The 12,602-nt window shown below is 39.1% G+C and overlaps 1 protein-coding gene across 5 annotated transcripts in view; it reads right to left on the bottom strand.

Moving 5' to 3' along the window:
* Positions 1 to 12,602, bottom strand: part of crtac1b (cartilage acidic protein 1b) — a 57,109-nt gene that overhangs the window by 27,751 nt on the left and 16,756 nt on the right. For all 5 annotated transcript variants that reach the window (XR_008573721.1, XM_054799341.1, XM_054799342.1 and 2 more), the window contains exons 5-8: positions 10,876 to 11,032; positions 7,331 to 7,465; positions 5,184 to 5,326; positions 1,636 to 1,772 (exon numbers count right to left, since the gene is read on the bottom strand). Coding sequence is in view for 4 of the 5 variants with exons in the window: in XM_054799341.1 (XP_054655316.1) it covers positions 1,636 to 1,772; positions 5,184 to 5,326; positions 7,331 to 7,465; positions 10,876 to 11,032 (572 nt within the window). In the remaining variant the exon portion in view is untranslated. The remainder of the gene's footprint in view (positions 1 to 1,635; positions 1,773 to 5,183; positions 5,327 to 7,330; positions 7,466 to 10,875; positions 11,033 to 12,602) is intronic.

Raw genomic sequence — 12,602 nt, 5'->3', positions numbered from 1 at the left:
TATATCACTGTCAGTAACTTGTAAAAAAGATGTTTTGTTTCTTAACTCACTCAAGGCACACAGAATATTGTGTTCTATGGCTATATAAACATGGAACCTACCAAAAGAAAGATTAGACTCTCGTCTTTCATCAGAAAAAAAGTTTGTTTTAACCTTTTTCAGTTCTTTACTAATCAGCAGTAGAACATAGGTAAGTTTAAGGAAAACATCAGTTCCCAACAAGAAAAGGGAGAAAAACAGCTTTTTGTGAAAAGATACATTTCAAGCAATTATTGCTTTTGATTTTATTTTGCTGTTGTGAAACTGTACCACAACATAAACAACATAAAATAAGGTTGTTTTACATCAAAATAACAATTTATTTACAAATAAAACACCATGAACTATTTACAGTTTTCACATGTGGGACGAAACTGTGTGTGTGCATGCATTAAAATTTCCCTACAATGCGTAACCTTCTGCACGCTACACTCCTCCATGCTCTTCCACTTCCTCCTTGCTGTCGAGTGTGTTAATACATGCAAATGATCCACGCCGAGCTCTTATCAAATGCACTTCTGCCACCTTGTGGCCGTTTTTATGACTCAAAACTGCTTTAAAATTGGCATCTATTGGTGTGCAGTTGCGTCACCAGCTCTGTTTGCCTCTCACGCTAAAACACGTAAAAGACGTATACGTCTTTGGTATCGAGTGTTTGGGTTTCTGAAAACGTATAAATACGTCTTTGCTATTGAATGAGTTGATATCCCTGTTCAATCCTGCAATGGTTGTGGCTAAAAGGCTGACCTCAGCTAAAAATTGATGGTCATATAGTAGATTAATTAGTCCAAGCACAACAGTGAGTTTGTCTCTTTATGGCCTGAGAGCAAAGTTAAATGACTTGCTTTATTTTCAAAACAAACGACGATAGAGCCAAGTGCTCCGCAGCGGTGACCCCCATCACACTATCATCATCCCCAAAAAGACAAATTTTCTCTCAGTGACCTAGCAAGCAGGAGTGTTTTCATCCAGAAAATCGCTGGGGCTTAAACTGATTATTGATATTCCACATGTTTGGATTCATCCCCTAATGGCAACATTCATTAGATGTTTTTTTTTGTTGTTCATTCAAGCTGCTTGGGCTTATGCTACAATTAAGCTCTAGCAACTTGATATGCATCTTAAGATTGTGTTTGGAGGGCTGAGTTCATTAATATTATCTAGCGAGGAGACCCAACCTAAAAGTGTCTTAATGAAAGAGGCGCCCATGTGTGCAGGAGGCAGGATGCCAGATAAGATTTCTTGGCTGGGATTTTTTTACATTCTTCCCAGCATCCAGGGCCACAACATTAGGCACACCTGCAGATTCCCCTGCACCTCAACAAAACAAAAATACGCCCTCTGAGAGATATACCGGTTGTGGTTGAAGTACGCATTGGTAAAGAACTGAACTGCATCATGCCGTGAGCTGCTCCTATTATTCATTCTCATGTAACAACAATAAATAAGTTAGAATCCTAATACATAGTATTAGAAACAGCTCTCAGTAGGATTGTGGATTGTGGGTTGTTCCGGTGTACTCAATGTTGTGGTCAGTAAGTGTAAATTGTGCATTGTGATGATTGTGGGATGGCCGTAGGACCACGGACGGCATACCTAAACAGTCTATTGGCCGAGGGCCCCCTGTAGGCGATGTTATTGAAGAAAACCTCCAGTTCATTGTCGTTGTCAAAGTCGGCTGCAATAACAGTGCGGACTGGGGATGGCATGGAAAACTTCTGAGAGGCAATGTCCTGGGAAGAAAGTGCAGCACGACAGGAAATTTAAAAAAAGTTTCACCGAAGCAGAGATTGTTTTACAGCAGGTAACTTGTTTTGTATTTTAAAAATCTTTTTGTTTCAGCTTCTTGGCTTTAGTTCTACAAACTCAGTGGTATGAAAAGGAAGCAGAGCTCAGCTTGCGCAAGGGTCATTCCATAACCTTGAGGTCACAAGGTCAGGTTCCTCAACAAAGTACATTAATAACCTAGTCCAGTAGTCCTTGAGTCAAACATTGATCTGTCAATGCTCACTCTCTCACTGCAAAAGATTAAATACAGCTATCCTCAGAAAAGTAAACTGTAGCGTTCCAAAAAAAAAAAACCTCATCAGAGTGTTTTTGGACGTGAAAGTAACAGATGTCTTCCTGCTTCAGTGATGCGGCGATAAGTCGGGAAAGAATTATAGAGCAGCCCTTCACTACCTCCAGTATTTACACCATGTTTTAATTATAAGGCTCATAAAGCTGCCGGGAGGGGGTGACCTTCTTGCTTTTTAAGGTGAAGGAGAGGCAATGGCCGATTGAGGCCATGAAGGAGGGTGGGGGGCATGCACGTAGTCGATGGATGATGGATGAAGAGGACTCACTTTACTACAGCAAACGCACAGCAGGAAATACACAAGGTTTGCAGGGAAATGGGAGAAACCATATTACTGTACTGTATATGTGTGATATTGTCGCTCCAATGAAGTAAGTATGTACCTGTATGTATGTTTTCAATATAAGGAACTTCTGAGGTTGGACTTCCCCATTAGAAATGATGAAAGTAGAAATAATCTGTTCCAGAATTTTTTCAGCTTCCAGGAATTACGTACGAGTCCTTGCAACATGGGGCCGTGCATTATCATGCTGCAAAATGAGGTGAGGGTTGTGGATGAACCCGTGACCCTAATGAGGATAAGCGGCATAGAAAATGGATGGCTGGAAGAGCGTCAGACTCTGTGTGACTCTCGTGGGGGCACTACATCTGTCATCATAACAAAGAGGTGTGGTTTGCCATGATGCGTATGCTTTAATTACAGTCAAAAATGTAATGTAATTTAAATAAATTAGTTAACAAGCTATTTTTCACAGCCCTACTAATTACAAGCAATTTGGCCAACACTATGTGAGAAAAAAAAGCCAAACATATGACCACATTTGGTCGTTTTAATGCTTACACCGTTACAGCTGTTTTGTTATAATGTTGAACTGAATTGTTCGACCTCAGGGACATTCGACTCTCGGGAGTCTACTATATTAATCAAGAGACCTCTGCTTGCTATATGTGTGTAAAAGCTATTGCAAAGAAAAGCGCGGTAATAGATTTTAATTAAAGCACAAACAGGCCTAATCTGCACTTTCCACTGCGGCGGCAAGCTGCTGTTTCAGCCCGATTTAATTAGCGGTTTACTGGACTGATACAACAGCTTCATTATGCAAGCCAAAAGGTCAGCGCTGCATGCAGGAATGTCATCCTGGGTGGAGTGTGGAAAGTGGGTCTTAAATTTGTTGTGGACTCCTGATTTAACAATCTTGAAGACAAAAAAAACCCAAACAACAACAACAGACAGCTAGACCAATTTGTGGCGTGTGTGTGTGTTGATGTCATGTTGGTGGAACTGTCTGCAGGCTATATGCGTCACACATTAACCCCTTATTTGACCCCCATAAAGATGTCACCCCTGAACATTTATCTCCTTCCTAAAGGATGCTGGATCCCTCTGCCAATTTAAACACAGTAAAGCACATCTCAGTCGCCACCGCTCGTTACTGCAGACATACATGGCTGAGCAGTTGTCTATAAAATTTAAATAGAGTAATCACACCTTCCAACAGGATCAATATGGTGCATTCACTACACATCGATTGTAGTCAGGAGAAAGAGCTTTCCTAACATCAGCTTAAACAGGTTATTTAACTATTAGTCGCAAAGACAGCAGTTGATCAGTCAGAGACAAGTGCTTGGCATATTTACCTAGGTGAATATCAAAATGGGTCACTCAGTGTGTGGACAATGTTGGGCAATTTATTTAATGAATTAGTTATAGTTACCCGTTACTTTCCCAAAACTGTAATTGAATTAGTCATGGAATTAGGCTTTCTGGAATGTAATTACGGAAAGTAATTATTGCATTATTTTTTTTACAGAAAAAATTGACTGGACCTTTTTGTCTAATTGAGATGGGTCTTTGTTTTTATGTTTTATAATTCGTTTTTTGATGCAATCTGTTCTATGTTCAGCAAATAAATGAAGCCATTTCGACAATCAACATTAATAATATTTTAAATGAGAAACTACACGGACAGTCGTCACTTGTTTATCGCGGTTAATTGGTTCCAGACCGGACCACGATAAGTGAATTCCCACAAAGTAGGATTCCATATTAATAAACTGATTATTTTCGTAGTTACAGCAGAGAAAACCTGTTTATGACTTTCTAAATAAGGGGTTTAACATTATTAGAGCTCTGTAGACCTGAAATAACATCCCTATAGTCACGTTTACACTCTGATTATTCATTATTATTATGACATTTCGCAGGCTACGGGATCACTGCAGGGACAAAATAGACGGCCCCCGCATAGCAAGCTACTTAGCTAAATAGTTAGCCACTCCGTTTTATTTATTCTAAACTTGAAAAGTGTTTCAAATGGAGTGGGGAAGAAGGACAAAATAAGAAGCCAAAAACGTAGGATTTCCACACGGAATGGGTGGATAACTTTTTTTTCAAAAAGTGATCATTTATTAATTAATTTTTGAAAGAGTGAGGGGGCGATGTTCAAACCTGTCGATGTCGCAAGGGACGACGTTACTTTGGTAAGAAATCAATTTAAGCAACAAAAAAATCTAAGCATCCATTAGGGAGCAAAGCCAAAAGATTTCACAGTCAGTAGCGGCGTTAGTCACGTTTGAAATAGTAATTAATTAGATTACCCATTTCTGAAAAGCAATAATGGCTTTAACTACAGTCATTTGGAATCTTCTAGCAATCAGTTTTAACTCAACACTATGACAAGTGGAAATCAAAGCAAGACTAATTATCACAAGTATCTTATTTTTGACTAAAAATACCATGAAGGCCACTTCTATTTTAGACCAATTTGCTTATCTAAAGTAATATTTATATAGAAATCGGAGATATGTTACTGAAAATACGCAAAATATCTCCCAACAGAATAAGAACATTGTGCATGAACCCAATGTTGAACACAGGAAGTGAACAAATTATTAGTAGTTGCTCAACAGCTAAACAGCTCTGCTTCTTTTTACTCCTTTTCGGACATATTGAATTGTGTAACTGTATACAGTCCATGCAATGCACTTTGATGTGTACATGTTCAAAATAAACTACACCATTGTCATTACAAATACGATTACATATGGAAGCAGCCGCGCTACCCACCTTGAACTTCTGCTTACGGTTGTTAAGTTGCATGTAAAGACGATGAGGTCCATTCCAGTTGCCGTACACAATGTCTGTCTTTCCGTCACGGTTGAAGTCTGCAAGCGCGACACCTCTACCGTGCTGCATGGGGTCCTCCACCCCTAATGAGACACATTGACACACACTTGTTATACGATCAACTTTGCAGTAACGCATACAGCACTGTGCAAAGGTCTTGGGCCATCATGAGATTTGTTGATTTAGTAACGCTATCATATCATGCGAGTGACTGGAAGAAAAGCTCTGACTCGCCTGGGGAGAAGTCGTTTGGCATGACATCAAATTTTAAGGGACCCGTTATTTTTCAGTATAGTAGTATTTTATTTTATAATTACTACATTTTTGTTTGTCACCTTCATCGTTATCTGTGCATAGCATTGAGTGATGTCTACAGTACCTCAGAGATATTCCTAACACATGACAAAATTAACTACGGTAACCGCTCGCCACTTTGCGCTTCGAATTTTGCATCTTCACTCTATCACTGTTTTTCAAAAACATGAATTAAGAAATCGTGCAGTTTCATGGTTGAATACGGCCTGATAATGTCCACAAAATATGCTTTTCTAACCTAATTTTATGGGTTTTTTTTGCGAAGATTAGCCATTTTCAAGCATAAAAATTGCTAAATGAACTAAAATACAAATATAAGACATTCAGGAGATGCATTGAGATGTTGTGATGATATGTAGTATTCTACACTGGTCACTAGGTGTCAGTAATGTTACTGTAATGTTCGGTGAGGCACACAAGCACCAGACTTGATCACCAGAACAACAGGCTTTTATTGCAGGTTTGAATTATCTGGCACAATAGCCCCAGTAATCACTGGCTACCGTTGCGGCCGTAATCCATGCCAAGCTAAAACTCAACTCTGAACCCCTGACGTCACTTTCTGTCCGCTCGCACCGAAATACATATAGCAACACACACAAGTCTTATTTATGTCTTAAATGGCTTATTTTCTGTTATTATGCCCACTATACAGTATATATCCACTATATTGAAAATTACAAGTGTAAAGGTGACTATAGGGGTGTTATTTCCTGTCTAGAGTGCTCTAATAACGTCCATCCATCCATTTTCTATACGGCTTAGCCTCACTAGGGTCGCGGGAGTATGATGGAGCCTATCCCAGCTGACTTTGGGCGAGAGGGTCTAATAATGTTAAAAAAACGTATTTAGAAGGTTGTAAACAGGTTTTCTGCGGTCGAACTATAAGACTATTCCATTTCTAAACAAGGAATCTAGGGCTGCAAATAACAATTATTTCCTGATTAATCTGAAGCTTGTTTCGATTAATCAAGTATCGGTTATGCCCTATTTGATCAAAGATGGCGCCCTCCGTGCCAGACGTTTCTGTGACACTCTCCTGTTTTTTTCTATTTTTTTCTATTTTTTTGTTCATTTTGGACATATCTGATAATAGGATAATAGATATATTGGATATAAATAGATATGCAGTAGATATTTACATTTTTAAATGTAAAAAAATGTTTACTCGAATACCAAAGTAGTTGTCGATTAAATGGATAACTGATTAATCATCAATTCATCATTCATTGTTGCAGCTCAAAAAGAATCCTACTTTGCTGAAATTCACTTATCACGGTTGGGTTTGGAACCAATTAACCATGACAAACGAGGGATTATTGTATTATCTAAACACAATACAGGCAAAAAACAACTTAATTATCATAGCCAATCCTATGCTATGCATCTTTGTCAATATTTACTGTTTCTTCTACTGTACTTTGTCACAGTGACTGCTGTGAAAAAGCCCTTTAAAACAACAAAGCTAAGGTTTGCCTATAAAACCTTTTGGGGTTGTGCTGAAAAGTAGTATATGGAGCTATCAAAACTAGTTTGTAGCCTATCATAGTTTAGTACACAACTTCCACAAGTGGCCTGTTAAAATCTGAAGCCAGCAGTGCACAGGAATTGATATCGTACATCCATCAGTTGACTTATTTGCATATTAATAGATTTGAGAAGAGGAAGGTGGGATATGACACCTTCATTTATTTATTTGGTGAAATAGACAGAACACAAGCTATTATTGCAGTTCTGTCAGGATCTTTAAACCGTTAAACACTTCTTCTTACCGGCCTGCTGCGCCACATCAGTAAAAGTTCCATCTCCGTTGTTCCGAAACAGGAAGTTTGGTCCATACTCATTGTCGCAAAATACATCAGAGAAGGTCTGGCTCACGATGGGTCCCACCACCACACCCCGGCCCCCTGCACACATAGCAGTTATACTAGAGAGAAGACAAAATAAAGAGCAGCTCTCAACACAGATGAGTCCAAATATGCTGACTGCCTTTTGCCGTCAAGACTCATTCAAGAGCAAAGCAGTATTTTTTTTTCGGTGACATGGTGAAGCGGCTGCGCTGCCATTTTGATACACAACTTCCCTGACTGTCCCCTCTACACAACAGTGTGATGAAAAAGCCATCTAGTGCATTATATATCATTCACAGCAGTTTTGGCCCGGTTCCTTCACTCCGCCTCTGATGACACCCTGCTTGTAAAAATGGATGTGATGAAGATTGATTTGTTTACAGACCATCGCCAAAAACTTACTTGGATGTATTTTAAGGACTTTTCAATGACAGCTCACTATGAAGCACAGTTTGACTCCCGGGGGTGTCGCTTATCAAAGACAAAAAATCATGGGCAAAATTGTTCACATTGTCATTTATTGTGCTGTCGGGGCACCAAAGCTAGTATTCATTACATGTTTTTTTTTTTACCTGCCAATGTGGGCTGAGTGGGATGAGTGGGGGAGTGTTGGAGCTTTTGAAAATAAACAAAAAATAATTCAAGGAAGCACCTAACAGAAAGGCATGCACTAATAAACTGTTGTCACTGTATGTGTATGCATGACATAACCTTTGACCCAAGCTACCAGAAGCAAATCCAAGAAAAAAAAAACAACATACTGTATTCACCCGAATATAAGACGACACAGTTTTTCTGAAAATATATGTAATTTTTTTCTACATTTGGTAGAATGCAATAAAAACAGAAATAATTTTTCTTAGCACTTTCTTATGATTAGAATAAGTAAATTGGAGTGGCTAATTAGTTAGCTCACTAGCTTGCTATGCTAGCGGTGGCCATCTGTTGTGTCCCTGCAGTGATCCCGTAGCCTGAGCAATGTGTCAGAAACAAAGAATAATAGGAGTGCAAAAGTGGCTATTTGGGTGTTATTGCATTTCCACAGGGCTCTAATAATTTTAAAACCCGTATTCAAAAAGTCACAAACAAGTTTTCTATTTCATTTATTAGTATTGAAACTTACTTGCGAAAATTCCCTTATCGCGGCCAGGTCTGGCACCAATTAATCCCGATAAACGAGGGACAACTTTACGCCAAAAAAGTAGTTCTTCAGTGTTAGCCTACAATAACTATGTTGTTGTAGCTTGGTTACTATGCAGGTCACGTTATAACATTTACAAAAAAATATGGCGTTTTTTTGGAAGTTTTTTTTATAGGCGGAACAGATGCTTCCCATTACGTGCATTGTTAGCTGCTTCGTGTTTTCTCTGTTTAGAACACACACGAAAGGGAAAGACAAGTGTGTTGATGTCTCACATAAGGATTGTGGATGATGGGCAAAATTCCCCCCCCAAAAGTACACTTTACCTTTAAAGGGGATTCACTCACTGTTGTGTGTGAGTGACAGGAAGAAAAACTGACTTGCTTGGAGAAAAGTCATTTGGTGCCACCTGTTGGTTTGCCTATATAAAAGTGAATACAAGATGACCTGTCTTTTTCAAACTGTGTCTATGTGTCTTATATCAGGGTCATACGTCAATAAGTTGGGTTTTAACATAATTGCAAAAGCAATAAATCATTCCGCATTTGATGGATTTGATTACTTCATATTTGTGGTCCAAGGCAAATTCAATGTATTATCTGTCCTAATGGGAACTACAAAACGGTTAATGGTTAATGTTTCGAGTTACACACATAGAAAATGTGTCAGACTATACGTGACTCTGTTGGGACACTACAATAATGAAGCTCCACGTTTCACTGTCAGCAACGGTAATGGCGTCGTAATGTTTGAAATAGTAACTCAATAGATTTCCTGTTACTGGAAAACAATAACGTCGTAACGCTATCATTGTAAAATTATGATTTTGTTCTCTTAAAAAATGTTTCCTTGTAAAATCAGTAATATTCTTACTCTTTTAGCACAAGGATTCTAATATTTCTCTGTACATTTCAACATACATTTGAACTCCTAAATAACAGCTGACCTATGGTGTACATATTATTTATAGTGTATAAAAACTAGAGCGGTCAAATGATTAAAAACGTTCAGATTAATCAGATTAATCACCATATTTAATTAATTAATCATGATTAATCACCATTAGCATTTATGTGTGAAATATGCCCATTTTGACAGCATTTAATGAAGAGAAAGACAAATGACAGGACAGGATGTATATATTTGTATGTATTAATAGCTCCAAATGAATTGAATATGTCAATCAAGCTAAAAGAACCACAAGAACCACAAGGCTAAAAATGTATTTGTCGAACACTAGTCTCTTTAAACTTAGTAGAACATTTGAATCACACCTTAAACCGTGTTATTATGAGCAATGTGGGGTTGTGTTCAAACACATCATGTAATTTAAGGTAAATTACATTTTTTCAGTGTAATTTCCAGCATACTTACATGTAGCAAATTGTACATCTGAATGAACCCTTTAGGCACCACAGTTTTTTCAAGAAAATATTCAGTTTTGATATAACTTTTTCAAACGGTTGTAGCTTGAAAATGGTTAGAGATAAAGGCATGCTGTAAATGAGAAAAAATCATCGGTATAGCCCAAAGTTTATGACGGGAGTAAATTCACTCATCTAATTTGCATATTATGACATCACCAGGCTCAGAAATTCTCAGATCCCTGTCTCTACCATACCCAAAAAGCTCATCGAAATGTCTAATCCACTTGCGATACTCTTCCTCATCTCTCATCATTTACAGCAGGATCTTGAACACCACTGCTGCCTTCTCCGCTATTAGAAGTGGATTGCCTGCCGCACATTCCGACGCGACTGTCCCTATTTCTGCAGGGGGTTTTTACATTCCCGCTACCCCTCCTCACCATAGGGATGTTTTGAGCACCCGTGCTACACGCACCGTCTTTTACGAGAAACATATGGATCCTCTGGGACGTCCCCTCCTGCGACCCAGAACACAGAGAAGCTCCAAAATGTCCTGCTTTGTGGACTGTCATAGCGGACAGACGCGCTGCCGTAGGAGTGAAGCTTTAAGATGTCAGTTGCAGTGATAGATGTCACTTCAGTTTGTACGTGTCGCCCTTCCCCTTCGCCTCTCGTGACTTTGACTGGAGTAAACAGCTGACGAAGAGACCACTGACAATTCCCCTCTTCCACTCGCCCTACAATTCATCACAACCTCATAGCTTCTTTTTTTTTTTTTTTGTCTTGCCGCCTGGAACCACTTCAATATTTTAGCCTCTATGGGTACAACAAGCATACGCTCCTGTGCACATGTCTGTGTAAATCACACTGTACTGTAGCTCCGGCGCAGGCGGCTGGATGATCCTAAAGGTCTTCATCACCCACCCACTCCAAAACACACACAATTGCCACTGACCCACCGGTGAACTTGTTGACTCCCGACTGCTCGGCCACGTTGGAGAGGGCGATGACGCCTTGCGAAAGGTCACTCGCGGCGTCGTCCATCTCTATAAGCGCATGTGGGCCCACGTTGCCGCTGGCGTAGTTTGCTATGTAGATAGCATAACGACCTGTACCCTGAGAGGGAAAACATAGTTTACGTTTGGTAACATTGTTAAAGCAGGTAAAAGCAATGTTTTGACCTGGAGAGAAATGTTTGGTTTCACAAAATGGCAAATGTGGTTCCTCCCTGTGACCCAAATATGTTAGAATGTATCACGCATTGCCGTCACAACAGTGATTAAGAACACAGTAGGCATAAATCAAACGCTCTTTGCCAAGAAACATGTGGAAGCTTGATGATCAATAAGGCTTTATAGCATTGTACGCTGACAACTGACGACCCAACCAAAAAGCTGAGCAAGAACCTGTCTCTGACCCCAACTCTGGAAAAGGTTGCTCTTGAGTATTTATTGTTTGTCTATTGAAGTTTCTTTCCAACAACCTACCAGTGACAAAGACAAAGCAATTTTGTGGTATTGTAGCGCTGAAAAACGTCCATTCCTTCAACATCTCAGACCAAAAACAATTTCCTGTTTGTGTTTGACCTCAACAATTTTCGTTCATTTTCTTCCCAGGAAAGAGTCCAAAGAAAAAAAGTTGAAGAAACACCTTTCTACATTATTACTTACAAATGCATGCTAAGACTCTTCCACACTGAATGACATTTTGAGAGATGCGTGACTTCAGACCAAGCGGACAGGTAATATTCAGACTTGTAAGGTTTTGACCTTGTTTTGTTGTTGCCATAGTAACAGTTACACTAAAGTGGTACACTGACGATCAATTGGTGGACTACTTACAGTGGAACCTTGGTTAGCATAAGCACCAGCTAACCTATATTTCATCATAAATTTACACAAAAATTAGCCCTCGGTTTTAGGGGTGTAACGATTCATCGATGCATCGATTTTATATTTCTATGATCCAATTACATCGATCTGTGTTCAGCAAAGTTTCCAGTCAGGACATGCTATGTCGATCAAACATTGTTTAAAAGGCAATCAAATGATTGAACTGATACTAGGAAATGAAGCATTGGATTTGAGCATGGTAGGCTTTATGGATGTGTGGGGGTTTTTTTTTTAGCACTTTCAAAGTTCAAATACGTTAAACAGTTTGATTTGGCGTAAGTTCATTATTCATGCCTGCAGAGCGGGGCGCACGGATGACATCATGTAAAGGCGACTGTTGTGGTTACCAAGGGTTACAGTGTGGTTGGCACATTGAATAAACGGAGACACATCCTCTCCAAACAGCATACCTCGTACGCTACACTCATTTCAGTCTGCCTGTGATGTCATCGCCACGCTGTATACTGGATTGATACTTATAGACTGTACTTTATATTTATGTGTTGGACCACATCGAGTCACATTGAAAGTTAAGTCCAACTTTAAGCTTTTCAAACTCATGGATCAAAGCTTCAGGACAAGATAAAAGCGATGTAGGATATAAATTCAATGTAATATCTACCTGCAATTTGAAATTTCGTTCTGAAATCTGAAATATGTTCATTTTTCCCCGGAATTACTGTGTACATGCAATTTGTAGTGTGGCGTGTGTAGTGAGGCCTACATGAAATTACATTTGATTTTATTCCCTGGACTTTTTGATGATCAAAAAATGATCATTAACTTTTAAAGCA

The sequence above is a fragment of the Dunckerocampus dactyliophorus genome, chromosome 14 (assembly GCF_027744805.1).
Source record: "Dunckerocampus dactyliophorus isolate RoL2022-P2 chromosome 14, RoL_Ddac_1.1, whole genome shotgun sequence".
NCBI classification, from domain to species: Eukaryota; Metazoa; Chordata; class Actinopteri; order Syngnathiformes; family Syngnathidae; genus Dunckerocampus; species Dunckerocampus dactyliophorus.
This window is presented reverse-complemented; position numbering and strand designations above follow the sequence as displayed.